At 33.2% G+C, this 17,329-nt stretch overlaps 1 protein-coding gene across 7 annotated transcripts in view; it reads left to right on the top strand.

Annotated features, from left to right (window-relative positions):
- Window positions 1–14,595, top strand: part of LOC111418615 (multiple C2 domain and transmembrane region protein) — a 214,862-nt gene extending 200,267 nt beyond the window's left edge. For 4 of the 7 annotated variants that reach the window (XM_071197280.1, XM_071197279.1, XM_023051220.2 and 1 more), the window contains 6 exons: window positions 5,724–5,875; window positions 6,405–6,747; window positions 6,803–7,359; window positions 7,412–7,738; window positions 12,240–12,447; window positions 13,009–14,595. In XM_071197280.1, coding sequence (XP_071053381.1) covers window positions 5,724–5,875; window positions 6,405–6,747; window positions 6,803–7,359; window positions 7,412–7,738; window positions 12,240–12,447; window positions 13,009–13,173 — 1,752 coding nt within the window. In that variant the 3' untranslated portion in view covers window positions 13,174–14,595. The other 3 variants (XM_023051213.2, XM_071197281.1, XM_071197283.1) reach the window with 3 other exon arrangements.
- The last annotated feature ends 2,734 nt before the right edge of the window (window positions 14,596–17,329 follow it).

Genomic DNA, 17,329 nt, shown 5'->3' with positions numbered 1-17,329 from the left:
CCAACAGAAAAAAAAGCTGTTTACCACAAATCCTAAGACTTATCACAACATCTATATAAAGCATGGGATAATTTACGTGTTGGATAAAGGCTGGCATCTTTATAACGTTAAGCAATTAGAAGAGTATTATAAGAAAGTCGACAATACAGAACAAAACGCACCTACAGCATATCTACTGCGAATTGAAGGCTCTGAGTGTTTGTAACACTGATAAAGTGTTGGAAGAAAGCAAGGCGTTGCTTAAAACTATTGTTACATCAAAACTTATTAGATTTTCAACAGTTAATGTCTTAAACCTGAAAAAGAAGGATAATGCAAAAATATTGTTGGTAAAACAATTCGGAGAGAATTGGGTGGAGAACCAGATATCGCGGAATGTGTGTGATGTGCTTTGCTTTTTGGTTTGCAACATTTGTTTAATGTTTGTTAAGAGAGACACTTGATGTTTAAGTTTTATTTTTATCAATCAAAATCGGACTTGTCCATTTTTCTTTTCAGATAACAAAATATATCTAGGCATATTTATTGCTTTTTTATTGAAAATCTATCTATAAGACCAAAAATGAGCTTCATTTCTCTTTATAACTTCTGCAGTTTTTTGATGCTCCTGAATAATTTTTATTGAAGAACAATATCACGTTTGTTCCCGAGCTCCTCAATTATAATTAGCGATCTGAGTGATGTAATTGCTATCTCAGCCTTTCTTTCTTTTGTCCAAAAATCACACGATTTCAAAATAGTAACTAAATACTAATAATCTGCAGTGCTTACTTCACAAATTCTATCAGATGGCGAACCACTATAACATGAAAATATCAATACCAAACACAAAATCAACGGCTATCACCAGTAAACGAGCAGACATATAACAAACTATGTCATTTAAATGAAAGATCACCGAGAAGATTCCCAAAACGATGAGCTGATTCATGAACATCAACATCACAAGAACAGAATGAACAGAAATAATTGGGTAAAAAATATAAAAAATATTTTGGGAAAAGTGTAGGATTAGTAGCCAATCTACCTGTCATATGGGAACTAAAATACTTAAAGATCTAGCAACAAAGCCATAGACTAACGTAACTACAACGAAAGCTCATTAGAGTCGACAGCAATATTTGACAACCTTCCATTGAAAGTTCATTATCACCACGGTCATAACAACAAAGTATAGTTAGAAAATAGGGCATATCGTCAATATTCTTCAAGATGTAAGCATAAATTCTCACTATGCTAAGAAACACATAGTACGAAAATAGTAGCCAGTACTTACCCATTAAGAATTAGACTACAATTTTGAAACTTCGGTAAAATAATGCTTTATTATCAACTAAGAAACGATGAAAGTTTAGTTGAAAAAACAAAACAAAAATTAACATTTTTCAAGAAAAAGCTAGTAGTGGGTTGTATCCTCACGCGCAGCTATGCATGCATTAACTCTTCTACCCATGCTCTCTATTAAGTGGTCGATGTCTTCCTGGGGTATCTCGTTCCATGCAACCTCTAGATGGTGTCGAAGTTCATGAAGATTCTCAGGAAGCCTGGGTACTTTTCTTCGTCGCCGACCCATCATATCCCAGACATGTTCAATCGGCGACAAGTCCGGTGACCGTGCAGGCCAGTGCAAAATTTGCAATCCAACCTGCTCCAGCAACCTTCTTGTAACCACAGTAATATGGGGTCTTGTATTATTCTGTTGGAAACTGTTGGAAACTTTCATTGTTTCTTAGTTAATAATAAAGGATTATTTTACCGAAGTTTCAAAATTGTAGTTTAAAGTTTAATGAGTGGTGGATTTCATATGAACGTGAGCATATTTTGCAAGCATACATCAAGAAATTATTGAAATAACCAATAAAATATAGATCTATATAATAATCGATATATAAATCAGCGACAAAAATATAGAGAAAATCCAAATGCAGATCAACTGTACGGAGACAATAGCAGTTTGAATTGCAATCTTGAACATCTGCGAATCCAACATATTTGAAGACTAAACTATAATGTGCCGACAAAGTTTATTCTATACGAAACCTTTGTGAAGAAACTGACACATTGTTACAATATTGTCAAGGGAACCAAATTCCTATAGATTTAACTATTCATGAGATTCTCAGGAGGCCTGGGTACTTTTCTTCGTCGCCGACCCATCATATCCCAGACATGTTCAATCGGCGACAAGTCCGGTGACCGTGCAGGCCAGTGCAAAATTTGCAATCCAACCTGCTCCAGGAACCTTCTTGTAACCACAGTAATATGGGATCTTGTATTATTCTGTTGGAAACTGGCATTCTGCAACTTCTGAATGGAAGGTACTAACACCGGTTCCAGAACGTTGTCGTTGCAACGACGTGCAATTAATGTACCTGGAATGAACGTAAAGGGTGACTTTCATCCAGCACATATCGCCCCCCAAACCATAAGCCTAGATGTTAAGGTTTTGGACGAACACTAAATTCCGTCTTTCCCCTCGATGTCGCTGCACCCTTGTACGACCATCATTAACCCATAAACAAAACCTTGATCATCACTGAAGACGATATCATTCTATTGATGAACCCACCGTTGCCGTTCTTGACATCATGCAAGTCTGGCTGCTTTATGAGGAGGTGTTAATGGAAGCCGAAGGTAAGGACGGTATGAGTGAAGCCCAAAGGAAGAAATTCTTCTGTAAACAGTTACCATCGACAAGTGTCGATTCAAAGCTCTCGTTCAATCCACAGCAACCGACCTTGTTGTTTGAAATCGATCCCTGGTAGCCATCCACCTAAGGAGTCGGTCTTCGCGTGCGTTCCTTCTTCGAGCGGGTGTTCCAGCAGGATGGCGCCTCTGAATACCTTCTTCGAACCATAAAGACCATATCCGAGCAACTGTATTGTGGTCCCGATTCAGCCTTCTCCCAATCTCTTGGAATGAGAGACCCGCTTCTTTCATACCGATAATTCGGCTCCTATCAAAGTCAATTGATATGGGCAAAATTTCGACGACGTCGCACTGGGGGCGACGTGAGAGCGACATCGATTACAAGGCGTCTACTTGACAATCAAATAAACTGACATTTTGTGGGCAGAAATTCATTAATTGCTAGGAAGAAAATATTGAAAGTTAGAGATAACAATGGTACAGGAAACATAACAGTTGAGTTTTTTCGGCGGAAACTTTCATTGTTTCTTAGTTAATAATAAAGGATTATTTTACCGAAGTTTCAAAATTGTAGTTTAAAGTTTAATGGGTGGTGGATTTCATATAAAAGTGAGCATATTTTGCAAGCATACATCAAGAAATTATTGAAATAACCAATAAAATATAGATCTATATAATAATCGATATATAAATCAGCGACAAAAATATAGAGAAAATCCAAATGCAGATCAACTGTACGGAGACAATAGCAGTTTGAATTGCAATCTTGAACATCTGCGAATCCAACATATTTGAAGACTAAACTATAATGTGCCGACAAAGTTTATTCTATACGAAACCTTTGTGAAGAAACTGACACATTGTTACAATATTGTCAAGGGAACCAAATTCCTATAGATTTAACAATTCATGACGCTAACACGGTGATTACTTTTATGACTTTTCCGCTAACAACTTGTTCTGCTGAAAAATTTTTATGATGTATCTACATCTATATCTATAGCTCAAGACTACAATGATTAACCAGTGACCGATTGGATTGTGTATCTATCCTAAGTGTCCATCGAAAAAAAACAATCGCGTAATGATGTCTTAAACATTTTTGCATAAATTTCACGGAAACTTGTTTTTACTTTCTCTGATACGTGAAAATAATAAGAATGTTTTAAAAATAAAAAGAAATCTTTTTCTATATTTCGAAAAGAATAGATATATTTTACTATGCCTTTCTGAATGAGTGACGTTATTGTTCCAATTTACGAAGCAATAACAGAAATAAATAATGATATTCAACAATTCTATTGCTAGGAACTTTAGTTATAGGTTACAAATCTGTGTTAATGAAAATGATAACAATATTGAACGTTAGTTTTCGTTGCGCTTAACCCGACTTGGAAAGTGTTTATTTTTGTTTCTAATTTGTTTTAAATGTTATTGAAAACGTAAATTTGTTTCAATTTTACCTGATAGTGGCTTCGCCTTTAGGATTGTAGTATTCTATGTTTTAGTAGAACACATATCAAATGTATAACGTTCATCTGAGTGTTAATCGTTCGTAAAAAGAGGTTCCTCGTAGAATTGATATCTTAGATTTGCGTAAACACGGTACATAAATTATTCATTATTAAAATTAATGTGCTTAATCGTTGTTACAATTTAATTTATAACTTAAGAACATATTTTCCAAGTAGGATATACAACATATGCATATGTGCTCAAATCATATCATATTTGTAATACAGAAAGAAGTAACGTTAGTAAATGCCTGCTTCCTTTGCTGTAATATATTCAAAACGAAAATAGGTTGTGAAATGTACATATTATAAATTAAATTAAACCATTACTTTTAGGTGTTTGACCTTATATTACGAAATTTAAAACACTTTAATATAAGCTCAAATACAAAAGTTACAATATTTTTGTTTTACTCAAAATGTTTCATGATTTAAATAAATTTCTTTTACTTTATCCCATTGCTACGATCAATAAATAGAGGAAAACTGAGGTGAGTGAAGTAGTGAAGAAAATAAAATCGCCTCACCTCTGTTGCATAGTCAATCACTTATTTAGAAGTTTTGCTTTGTAGTTTAGTCAAGGTAAAGTTAATAATTCGTGAATGTCGCGTAAAGTTTAAAGTAAATTCGTGAGTTCGTTGTGATGTTAACTTTTCGCCGAAGGAAAAAATCAATATTTGATTATAAAGATAATTTTATCGCTTCGTAAACACATCTGTTAAAGTCAAATAGATTAATCGGGTACACGTCCAATACATCTTTTTTTTTTGTTTTTTTTTTAGTTGGTGGTGAATCATAAATATTATAATAATTGTTGTGTGTTTATAGAATAATAGTAATCATCTACGTGATTTATTTAAAGATAAATATATTGAGACGTGAATCATTAATGTTTTTATTTGAACTGTTAACAAAGTGATAAGTGTAAAAAAATCGTGATAAAATCCCGATAAAATTTACAATTAATTACTTATAGTAACTATGGTTATAAAATAAACGGGATGACGTTAGAAAAATAACCGTTCAAAATTTACAATTAGTAGTAATTTTCGTTCAAAAACTTTTCCTTTTCGGATACATTCCTAGTTCCATTCAACTTATTTCGCTGTTCAGATGTCGGATCAATGTCAAACCTTGACCGCCTCTTCAGGGAGAAAAGCTGTTGGGAAGCATATGAAAAGTACTTATTAAGATATTACAACTTTTACAAAATTTATCCGGAAAATGCGATTAATAATGAAAGAAGATTCTGTAATCGTAATCCAATAACACCGTTTACCTGTCGAAAATTGCCAAATAACGTTGACCTACCACCATATTTGGACGGCAATTTTAACGTATTAGATCGAGAATGGGACGAGGATCCAGAAAAATTACATAGCGTTACTCTAAAAACCATCTTATCTACTCGACATAAAGATTTTTCCACTTCACAAGATGACGAAACCGATTTAGATGCAATTACCATATTTGATGATGAAATAGATGTTTTAGATGATGTTTTTATTATTCGATATTGATAAATTAACATTTTCAATTTATTTTATCTTTATTTTACAGTATTTCCAGAAGAATGCCAAGGTTGCCGATGTTAATAAACGATTAAAATCGCAAATTTGGAGTTCCGTGGTTACAATTGTCTTGATTGAAGGAAAAAACCTTTTAGCGTGCGATCCCGAAACAGGAACATCAGATCCATACGTCAAGTTTAGGTATTTAACCTTCCAGTTTATACACTTACACAATTACACTCTACTGTAATCCGCAACTTTTTTGTATTAAATCCATATTGCGCAACAACTAAAATTAGAACTGATATTAACACTAGAACTAACACTAGACCGAATGTTTCGTATTTGTAGGTATAGTGTTAGTTCTAGTTTTAGTTCAATAAAAATATACAAGAACTAGAAACATTCGAGTTTAGCCGTGCGTCTCTTAAGACGGCTAAATCCGAATGTTTCTAGTTCTATGTCTAGTGTTAATTAACAACTAAAACTAGAACTAACACTTGACATTTCACAAATATTAATATTTATTAGAATTGTTATTATCGCCTGTGAACAATGTATTCATTTAAATATTGTCATTTGAAATAGCTAGCCAACAAATGACGTTAAGTAGGGCAAAATTAGAAATTTAAATTTTGCGGACTGATAGTTGCTCGCGTATATTAAAAGGTTAAATTAAATAAATATAGAACTGTTCTAATTAACACGAACTGTTTTATTGTTTGTTTAGATTAGGAAATGAAAAATATAAAAGTAGAGTCATTTGGCGTTCTTGTAACCCAAGATGGTTGGAACAATTTGATCTTCATCTATACGATGATGGAGATCAACAATTGGAAATTACCGTCTGGGATAAAGACCGGGCAAAAGACGACTTTATTGGAAGGATAGTAATCGATTTAATGGATTTAGAAAGAGAAAAAACACACAGCATATGGACCAAATTAGAAGATGGAGCGGGATCTATACATCTTTTATTAACAATAAGCGGAACTACAGCTTCCGAAACCATTTCAGATTTAACTACTCACGAAGAGAATCCGAACGAACGAGAAATAGTTTTAAGTAGATATGTAAGACCAATTACAACCAAATTTAATCAATCATTTACTGAAAATTTTGTTTTAGGCTTGGCATAAAACTCTTCAAAATATAAAAGACGTTGGTCATCTCACGGTAAAAGTATTTAGGGCAACGGGTTTAGCAGCAGCAGATTTAGGTGGTAAAAGTGACCCATTTTGCGTTTTGGAACTAGGAAACGCACGCCTACAAACACAAACCGAATATAAAACTTTAACACCTTCCTGGCAAAAAATCTTCACTTTCAACGTAAAAGACATCAATAATGTCCTCGAAGTGACCGTTTACGACGAAGATCGAGACCATAAAGTTGAGTTTTTAGGAAAAATAGCGATACCTTTATTGAGGATACGAAACGGTGAGAAGAGATGGTACGCTTTAAAAGATAAAAAATTAAGAAGTCGAGCGAAAGGTCAATCGCCGCAGATTTTATTGGAAATGACCGTAATTTGGAATCCAATTAGGGCTTGTATAAGAACTTTAAATCCTAGAGAAGAAAAATACATGCAGACTGAAGTTAAATTTAAGAGACAAGTTTTTGTGAAAAATGTTTTAAGATTGAAAAGTATTGCTATGCATTTCTATGAATTTGGAAAAGTTCTTCAGTGAGTTATATCTTAATAAATCATAATCATTTTTTAAATGAACTCTTTTTAGGAGTTGTTTTGAATGGGAATCCCGAATACAAAGCTTCATTGCGTTGGTATTCTTTTTAATACTATGCTATTATTTCGAACCGTGGATGATACCGATAGCAGGTTTATTGGTTTTCCTCAAACAGTACATCGTCAAACAGATTACAGGTCCTCAAACAGTGCCTTGGGACGAAGTAGCAGATTCCGATTTAGATGAAGACGAGGATGACGATAAGGAGAAAGAGGAAAAGAAAAGCTTAAAAGAACGACTTCAAGTAATCCAAGAAGTTACTCAAGGCGTTCAAAATGCTATTGGAAAAATTGCTACGTTTGGCGAAAGCGTAAAAAAGTATGTATTAACTTTTATTATAAATATATCTCTACTTATACTATTGCGATTGTGACATTTTGAATCTACATATTAATGCATGATACCTGTTAAAATCTAGTAGTAGTTACATTGAAGTTTCTGTTTTGTCATATAATGGGTTTAATATGACTTCATTTTTATGGTTTTGCGAAAGAACTGTAAAATTCCGTAGCCGTACAGCGGCTTTCTATAGCTATATTATATTTAAAACCAGACCAGAAATGACATAATGCGCATTCTTTTCTTACAGCTACTATATAAAATTGGTTGCCTAAATCAATTATTTCTTTCAAACTTGTATCGAAGCCTTCATAGTTTATAATTATTAATAATGTTACGACCGTAATCGTTGTAACTTTTTGTACTTAGCCATAACATTCTAGTAAGTAAAATTGTGATATTAAAAGGATATTGGAGATACATGAGCGTTTCTAACATTTTGATCAAATCGTCAAAGTACACCATTGATTTGAGGTCAAAGTATCAATATTTTCCTGAAAATAAATTCAGTTTTACAGCCCATAAAAAAGAAATGGCGTGGTAAATTAAAATATGACACAATAAATAATTGACGCCATAAAACGTTCGTTCGAATGAAGCTGTCCAATCTCTTCACCTCTTTTAGAACTTACATTGGTATGCATCAAGTATTCAGCAAACATATACAGGGCATTTATTAAAAATTCGGCAATAATTCCGGTTATTCTTTGGGCTATTCTAAGAATATTTTGTCCTTTATTGATTTTTGGAAACCCGCGTTGTTTCAAAGATATAGGGCGAAACAAAATTTTCAGCAGAACCATTTTTAATATTTTTAAAGTTACTAATGCAGCCGCAATAGAAGTATCTGTTAATAATATTTCGATTACTAACTTTTTGAGGATGTGAAATGGAAGACGAGACTGTAACTCATATTGTTTGTGACTATCCCAACCTAGCGTACTTAAGGTAATCCATTTTTGGCGTACCATGGCCCCATATTTCGAACATAAAGAACATATGGTTCTGTTCTATGTTAACGTGCTTTAAATCCTTGGGCTGATTTTCTGATCCCTGAATGGACTGTAAATTATGGGGATGTACAAGGGACCGCTGTGGCCTAAGTGCTGTGCAGGAATTCACCCCCACATGAAACTACATACAATACACATACCATTTACAACACGTTCAAGCACTTCTACCTGCTAATTTCTTCCATGTTTAGCATTCTGTCAATGGTTCTTAGGCAAATTGATTCAAATCCCTCAACTACTGACTTTGTTTTTTTTTTACTGATGAGTGGAATTTTTGAATAAATACAATCGGGCTAAAGAAAATCGACATGAGCTAAGTGAGAGCTATGAAGAACGTTTGGATTGGAATTGTAGGTAACTAGCTAGTTGAACCAGTATTTCTACAAAGAGGACTTACCGGCGAAGTGCATTCTAACTTTATGGAACAAACGTTACATCAGTTTCTAGAGGATGTATCATTGGCAATAAGAAATTCAGTTTATTGCCTCAAAACCAATATTTACATTATTATTATATATTATAAATATACATATACATACATAACAAATATAGACATCAAGGCCAACGGATCAATTTATCGCAATAAGTGATATCTTCCAAGAGACCCAACTGGTAACAGTATATATGTAATTTTAAATAAATAATTATGGCTACCAGAAAAGTAATAATAAGTGATGTGCTAATACGACTGAGCGAATGAGCTTATTTGAGTTATATAACGGATCGACAGTCAGTTACTACAAGGAAGGAAATAGACACAAAAAAGATTCAGTAAAATATAGATGAAAGGCAGACTAGAGAAGAAAACAAACACGTATAGGTCAAGAAGAAGATAGTTGAAGAGATAGCAGATGGTGCCTCAAGGCATTTTTAAAACTTATTAAACTAGCTGCATTGCGAACAACGGCAGGCAAATCGTTCCACAACGCAATCGACTGTACTGTAAAAGATCTGTGGTAGATTTCAGTACTATGGACTGGAAACATGAGTGTATAATCCGACATTGATCGAGTGGGCAAGTCATATGATGCTAAATAAAAAGTGAAAGGCATCAGAAAAATAAGCAGGAGTGCGGGTATGGACAATTTTGTACAACATAGTAAGCATACGAAATGATCTACGACTCTGGCAAGTCATCATCTGCAGATTGTTACGATATGGAGTAATGTGCTGAAACTTTCCTAAATCAAAAATGTACCGTATACAATTGTTCTATATATGTTCGTATACAATTTTAGTAGAGTTGCTCGTGAGTTTTTGACAGTAACATATGGAGATCGCTGGATTGGTCGAGGTGGACCTCACTTGTGGCGTGCCTGATTCCCAAATTTATACCCTCTGAATTTTTTTCTATGACGCCATCTTAAATTGTTAGTTTACACTACTCCAGTGGAAAATGTGAAAGACTTGCGAAATCATATAACTGTTGGCTGTAATTCAATAAGAAACGATCTTGGTGTTTTTGAAAGGGTTCGGCAGTCAATGAGAAGAGGATTCTTGCAACTTAGCTGGAGGTGCTCATTTTCATCAGTTATTGTAGATTAGGAAGTTTATATTTGTAATTTTTAGTAATAAAATATTGTTGAAATCTTTGTTCATTCTGTATATTCGAAGCAAACCGGGTTTTCAAAAATTATCAAAGGATAAAATATTCTTAGAATAGTCCAAAGAATAATTTTTGCCACATGTTTTATAAACAGCCTGTATAGTGAAAATCAATCGGAACTTGAAAAATTAGGTAAAAATGTAGTCCGCCACATAACACTGTTATAGTCCAGTAATATGCGATTGAGTATAAGAGCTTCACGCCAGACTTTTAACTATTGTCTTTTAACCTAAATCACGGAGCTATTGCGGTAAGCAGATGACTGGATTCTTTCAGAAAGCGAAGAATATAATCAATTTCTTAATAAATATTATGAAAGCAACATACACCTTTCACCATGTGTCCAATGTAACGAACTATTTTGTACATGGCACACAATGCGCTTGGCTCCATACAAAGTTGCAACTTCTGCAGTGCTCAGTCTTTAGAGAAGAACCCAAGTTACTAAATTCTATCAGTTTGTTGTTTCAAGACAGCATTGATTAAGAAGTCCGTAGTGTTGCGTAAGATTGTAAACAGAACCTTTTCAATGGAGAAAAAGAATCTCTCGAAGTTGAGAAAACCCAATTTATTGTCAGACTACTGTGATTGAGTTTGACCGAAATGGATATGTCTAATCAACCAATAAATCAATGAGAATTCCTGAAAAAAATCGTGGTACACATCAAATCAGTAGTTATAGTCATTTCGTAGTTATATTCCGGAATATAGCAATTACGTAAACAACATTAACGTTTAATAGGTGGGTTTACTTAAAGTTTCCGAGACGCTCCTGCTAAAAGTGTACATTACGAAGATGGTATGCACCTTGGTGGTATGAACCCAACCCAACCGTAATCACCTATTACGGCACTCAATTTGTTGGTCTAGTTTTCCAAAATCACTTAGAAGCCCAAAAACATCGCCGACCTACACCACCATACACATCGCAAAGCTAACCCAGTTGAACCATTAACACCACACTAGTTCATTTCTGCGAAGATAATCATAAATCATCGGAAGAATTATTACCATATTTAGTATTTGCAATGCATAGAATTAGACATTCGATCAGGTCTTCTGAACAGCAACCGAATCAAATACTAAAATAGTATAAGCAGATACTATTATACAGGGTGATTCAAAAAACCGCTGACAGACTTCTAGGGCAGGTAATACATCAAAAATTAACATGAAAAGTCTTAATATACATGGGGTCGCAAATGCCTCCTTAACCCGCTATAGGTCAAAGTTTCTTTAAAATTAAACATTACCTGCAAAAACAACATACAATAACTACATACAATACTGTCGCCAGAGAGAAATCTTCTGCGAATAATTACGCGGAATGGCACAAACATCTGACGTGATGATGACACATTCTTGAGGTTTCATCATAGCCATTCAGCATTTGATCCTTATGGCGACTTTCTTAGGGTGGTTTCTTTGGAAAAATTCTTTAGATTTTGTATGTTTACTCTTCGCGCAGTGTGATTCAGCATGGTGTGTGCTACAGTGATATTTAATCATATCTTTCACTGTGTGATGATTTAGTATGTTCTTACATTTTTGCAACATGGTGATTTTCTACAATGCAGATCATGTTGTCAATTTATTATGTACATAATATATTTCGTAGCGGGGTGTACCGCAGTGAGTTTTTGAAACTTGGGAATGATTTTGCCAAGTTTGGCATTACCAATAATGTAATTGTTCCGTCATATAGGGTATGTTTATAAAATTGTTAAATAAGTAGTAATTGTTTACACATTATGTATTTTTATCCTCAATAGGAGGAATTCAAAATTTCAAAGCTAATGTTTCATCTTTAAGTAGTTTAAAATAAAAATACTAATACAATTTTATAATTTTTTGTTTATAGTACCTTTAACTTCACGGTTCCATATTTATCATGGATTGCGATAACTTTGTTGGTATCAGCAGCCGTGGTTTTGTACATTATGCCAATAAGATACCTGCTGATGATTTGGGGTACAAATAAATTTTTCCGAAGACTTCTGCGGCCGCATTCAGTACCTAACAACGAACTCTTCGACTTGATATCAAGAGTACCGGACGATGAGATGCTGGTAAGGAAATCTTTTTATTATAATCTTGTGATTTTAACAAAGAGGTGCGGCTCCAGATCGTTTTGACTAATAATTATAAATAAACACGAAGGGCATATTCCAATTCTTCTAGGTATTAACACTTGTTGCATGGCGGTACATTGGTTTGGATTTTGGTTTAGATTTAAATATTATAAAGATGGGTAATTTTATGTTCTCATAGTTTATAATTGTGGTGGTTCATCGTTTCTTTTGGGAGGTATGTTTTAACATTTAAAAGATCCTATATCTAAGATTAAATTTATATTACACTTTTTTGGGTTACGATTGTTGTTATTTAGATATAGGAGATTTTAAAACAACCATTAAAAAAATAATGGTGAAATCATCGGCAATAGTGGCGCATTGGTGTTTCAATTAGCATAAAAACAAGCAATGTAAATCTGATTTATAGTCCCCCAATCCCATTTCTGTGCCAGCTACAGTTGAAGCACCACGCTGCTAAGCCGATGAGTATCGCTGAAGAGGCCGCCGGATAGCGCAAGTGTTAATATAGATAAAGAGGATACGTTGTTGAAACAGTTGTGGACAAAGATAATGGCAGCCGCTCTCTCGAGCAATATCGGTCGTTTGACGGTATTTGAATGGTACTTCCAGCTGGATTATAGAGATCTGAAAATTCTGTTGAGCACCACCGATCCGGAAGCAAAACGCCGAGAACCACGCAAGAAACATAAAGGATCCTAGTGGAGAACCTTCTTTCATATAAAGGGTGTAAGAAGAAGAATGCCTTCGCCAGTTTACGAATCAAAAGTCTGATGATAATCACGGTTTAAAAGAAAATGTTTTTAAAAAATGTTCGGTTTTTGGGTTTTCTTAATGTTATCGTGGAAATTTTGTTTAATTTCGAATAAAATATATTTGAAACTGAAATAACGACTTAGAGCAGTAACATTTTTAATGTTACTGCTCTCTGATGTAAATGTTTGAAAAAAATCACCATTTTAGAATATCTTAAAAGGAAATTTTCACACACGGCTGTAAAAAAATGTAATAAAGCTTCTCTTTTCCATGTCATTAACAAATGTATCTAATGCAAGGCCGTGATATTAGCGATTATTTTATACCTCAAAATATGTATTATAAAAAATTATGTAACAAAACGATTAACACCAACTACAAAGAAAATATAATACATTATCAAGTAGGTAGTTAAAATAACATAATAAAACGTTACATGTTCGAAAATCCATGATAATGATTGTTGTTGGTTAATTAACGGTAAAATTAACGACAGAATTAGATCGAAATAGTAAAATAAAATAAATAGTTGTTTTTATGAGATTAAAAGTAAAGGAAAGTATAAGAATTAATAAAGTTGTAAATACGTCTACCAAATTAATAAACGATTACAAAACAAGGGATTAAAGTAGATTTTAGTTGAAATAGTTTAGATTTTTGACCGGATTAGTTACGTTAACGGAGTTGTTTTCCGAAAAAGTTTTATATTTTTCTACCCGACCGTTAACGACTAGTTTATCGATTAGTGAGTTTGTCTTGCCTCCGGTTATAAAGAATTACAGAAACGACACGATAAAAGGGAGATTAAATCGTAATCTATAACGCACTTTCGTTCTTCCACAACACTTTATAGATATAATAATTTATTAATTTAAGGTACTTTTGGCCTAAACATTACATTATTAAAACCTTTCCATTTAAAATTTACTTATTTAATTGATTTTTATCCTTATTAGTATTATTTATCCTTTAGGTACTTAGAACGTAGACGTAGTTAGAAAATCATTACGTAAATATTCGATACATCTTTATAACTCATACCATTCTTTTAAAGTTATATTGCTTTTATTCCTGTATTTGCTGTTTTCCATTATTAAAACGGTCGCCGTTTTAAAAGAATATATGTATATCGCGAGCTTTCCACGTCGTTGTGATATGTACTTAATACTTAAATTCCTGTTTAAATTCCTTCCATGTTTATAACAAAAATTTCAAATTCTACGCACTACGAAATTATCGCACTTAAGCGCGTCTTTTCGCTGCTTATCGAGATGTTATTTAAAAAAGAATTAATAAAAAATTGTAAGGTGACAAGTGGCGCGGTGATATTGTAATTTAACGATTTAATAAATGTTCTTTTTTATTCCATGTTATTGTTTTTTTTTAATGTCCATAAATATTTTTATCAAGTGATTGAAAACTCTTTTTTCTAGAATTTAATTATTTTTGATCTTATCTTGAGCACGATATATCCAAACATGGGCGTTTAATTGCTATTTATAATGAAAATTACTCCGCGAAATGCCGTATGCGCTTGGATTTCTTCAGACTTTTCTCCCAGTTTTGAAAGTTGTCGAACAAGTTTGTGAGTTAAACAGGAATTTTAACATATACCACAATGCCATTCTCTTGTTGCTCTCTATAAACCATTTAATCCCAAAAATTTTGTAAAACTCTAAATTATTGGTATGATTAATATGATTTCCTTATACACAAAGAATATAACTATGTTCAAACAATTTTTCCTTTTTTTCATCATTACACAATCTACGATTTTTGTTGAAACGTTTTCATGCATACAAGTATCAGTACATATAAGAAACCCAACACTGAGCATAGATGATAAACTAGACCCAGTTTTAATTCTGTAAATCTCGAAAAAAATAATAAATAACTTATTTCTCGAAATTAAAATAATATCGTATACGATATTAAAACGATAAGACGTACATTACTAAGATGACGTTTTGTGGCTAATATGTATAGTTTACCGGTTGAGTAAATCAGAATTTTCAAACTCTCACAAAGGTCAAAATCTAAAGTATTTTACATTTCAGAATGTAGCATAGCACATTAATTAACAACAAAAGTTAAAAAAGGTCATTTATAAACATCACAGATATAGAGCTTGTTGTTCTAGGAAATGTTATAAACATCTGTAGTGCATCGGTTGCTTCTTTCCAGCTGATTCACTGGATCTCTTCTACATCATTATCCAAATCTTGCTCTTCAACATTCACTGGTTGAGGATCAAAAACACTTTGTAAAATAGCTTCATCCGTTGTTCCTCGATTCATTCATTCTTATCAGTCTCTATCCCTGAGTTGAGGTGTTCAACCAATTTCGACGAATGCGTTTGGTTATAGCTTCCTCGAACAGTGTTGTAAATTAACTTCTTTTCGAGACCAAGAGTGTGCTCTAACATATACGGCATCCTTGACATCATATTTCTTTTAAAAGTCAAGTCACGTCACAATCAGAGTTTAATAAGTCCTGAAGCAAGGAGCTTCTATAATAGTATATTAAAAAACTAGTTTCGTAAGACACGCTTGAAATGCACGAATTCAAGTTGAAAAACGAGTGGCGAAGCCACGAATTTTTTAATGAATGAGTGCTTTAAGTCTTATGAAACGTGTTTTTTATGCTATTTTTTGTAATTCGTGTTTTTATACTTTTTTTTAACAAAAATAAAATAAATTTTGGCAATGTAGGGAAATAGGTATGTAGCAGTTGGTAACACCGAAACACTTGAAAATAGAAACTTTGAATTGACAATTAGAAACTGTCAAAACACAAAATATATTCACCTGAAAAAAATGTTTGATGTACACCATTTGATTACTGTCTTTGATTACATTTGATTACTACACCATTTGATTACACAGTGCAACAGCCATTCTGGGGGGTGAAAAATTTTAAGTCAGGGTGAAAGTACTAGGTCAATATAGTAAAACCTCCAAAGGGTTTGACGTTCCCAGGTCAAACTTTTTTTTTATGACCTTTTATATTTCTTTCCTTATCTTCATGTTTGTTTGCTTAGTTTTTCAGTTATAACTCAAGAATCATTGATGATTTCTCATTTCATTCTTCAGCAAAGATTAAGGCTTAGCTAAGGCATAAATAAATAATTTTCATTAATATATCCATGTAAAAAATTAAGTTGGAATAATTTTATCGACTGAAATCTTCAAAAAATTGTCAAATTTCGAAAAAAAAAATTATCTAGAATTGTAACTACAAAAGAGTATTCTAATATAAGTAATATAGTAGTACTATATTAGAGAGAGAGAACAATATATATTTGGAATATAAAAATAATAACTATAACAAATACGAATAAATAAAAAAAAATACATATACAAGGTAATTCAAATTCGACCCCCATCATTGGGATCTCAGAAACCATAAGAGATACAGAAATGGTTAAATGGGGGCAAAGTTGGGTATCTTAGAGCACATCATTTTTCAACTAAGTTTTTGGATCTAGCCGTTTCAGTTTTTTTTTTCTTATATTTAATAAGATAAGTTCAAAAGGGAGACCTGAGACCTGAGTATTCCTGCCCGAAGAGTATTGATTTTATGAAAATTAACAAAAATTAAGGCCAAACTTAGTTTAAAGAAGAACAAAGTTTATAAACAAAAACTTTCCAAAGTTCATAAACATTTCTCTAGAGTCGACGCCTTTTCGATGATGATTGTTCTGGGCTAGTGTCATCGCTATTGCAATCATCGCTGTCATCAGTTTCTAAGCCACACATAATGTCAACTTGTGACTCCATTGCTGACCCTTCTGCAACTTCTGGAAATTCTTCATCATCAGGATAATCCATGTCTTCCAAGACATGTCTACTCCACTAGCAAATTTCCGCAAGTATTGCACTTGGCAACTGTTTTCCTCTGTATCTGTGATTTGTTTTTTTATTAAAATGAGATTGAAAAAAAATCTCATAGATATTACCTAATTTCAAATGGCATAGCAACTTCATGGTAGCGTTCGCCTTGTTCATCAGATTCAGTGGCCAATAGTCTGCTGAAGTAGTCCAGATGATGACGTAAATAGTGAATTTTCAAGGACATGTGGACGCCAATTTTCGAGAACGAT

The sequence above is a fragment of the Onthophagus taurus genome, chromosome 7 (genome assembly GCF_036711975.1).
Source record: "Onthophagus taurus isolate NC chromosome 7, IU_Otau_3.0, whole genome shotgun sequence".
NCBI classification, from domain to species: Eukaryota; Metazoa; Arthropoda; class Insecta; order Coleoptera; family Scarabaeidae; genus Onthophagus; species Onthophagus taurus.
The sequence above is the reverse complement of the archived record's forward strand: the minus strand, read 5'-3'. Positions and strand labels throughout refer to the sequence as shown.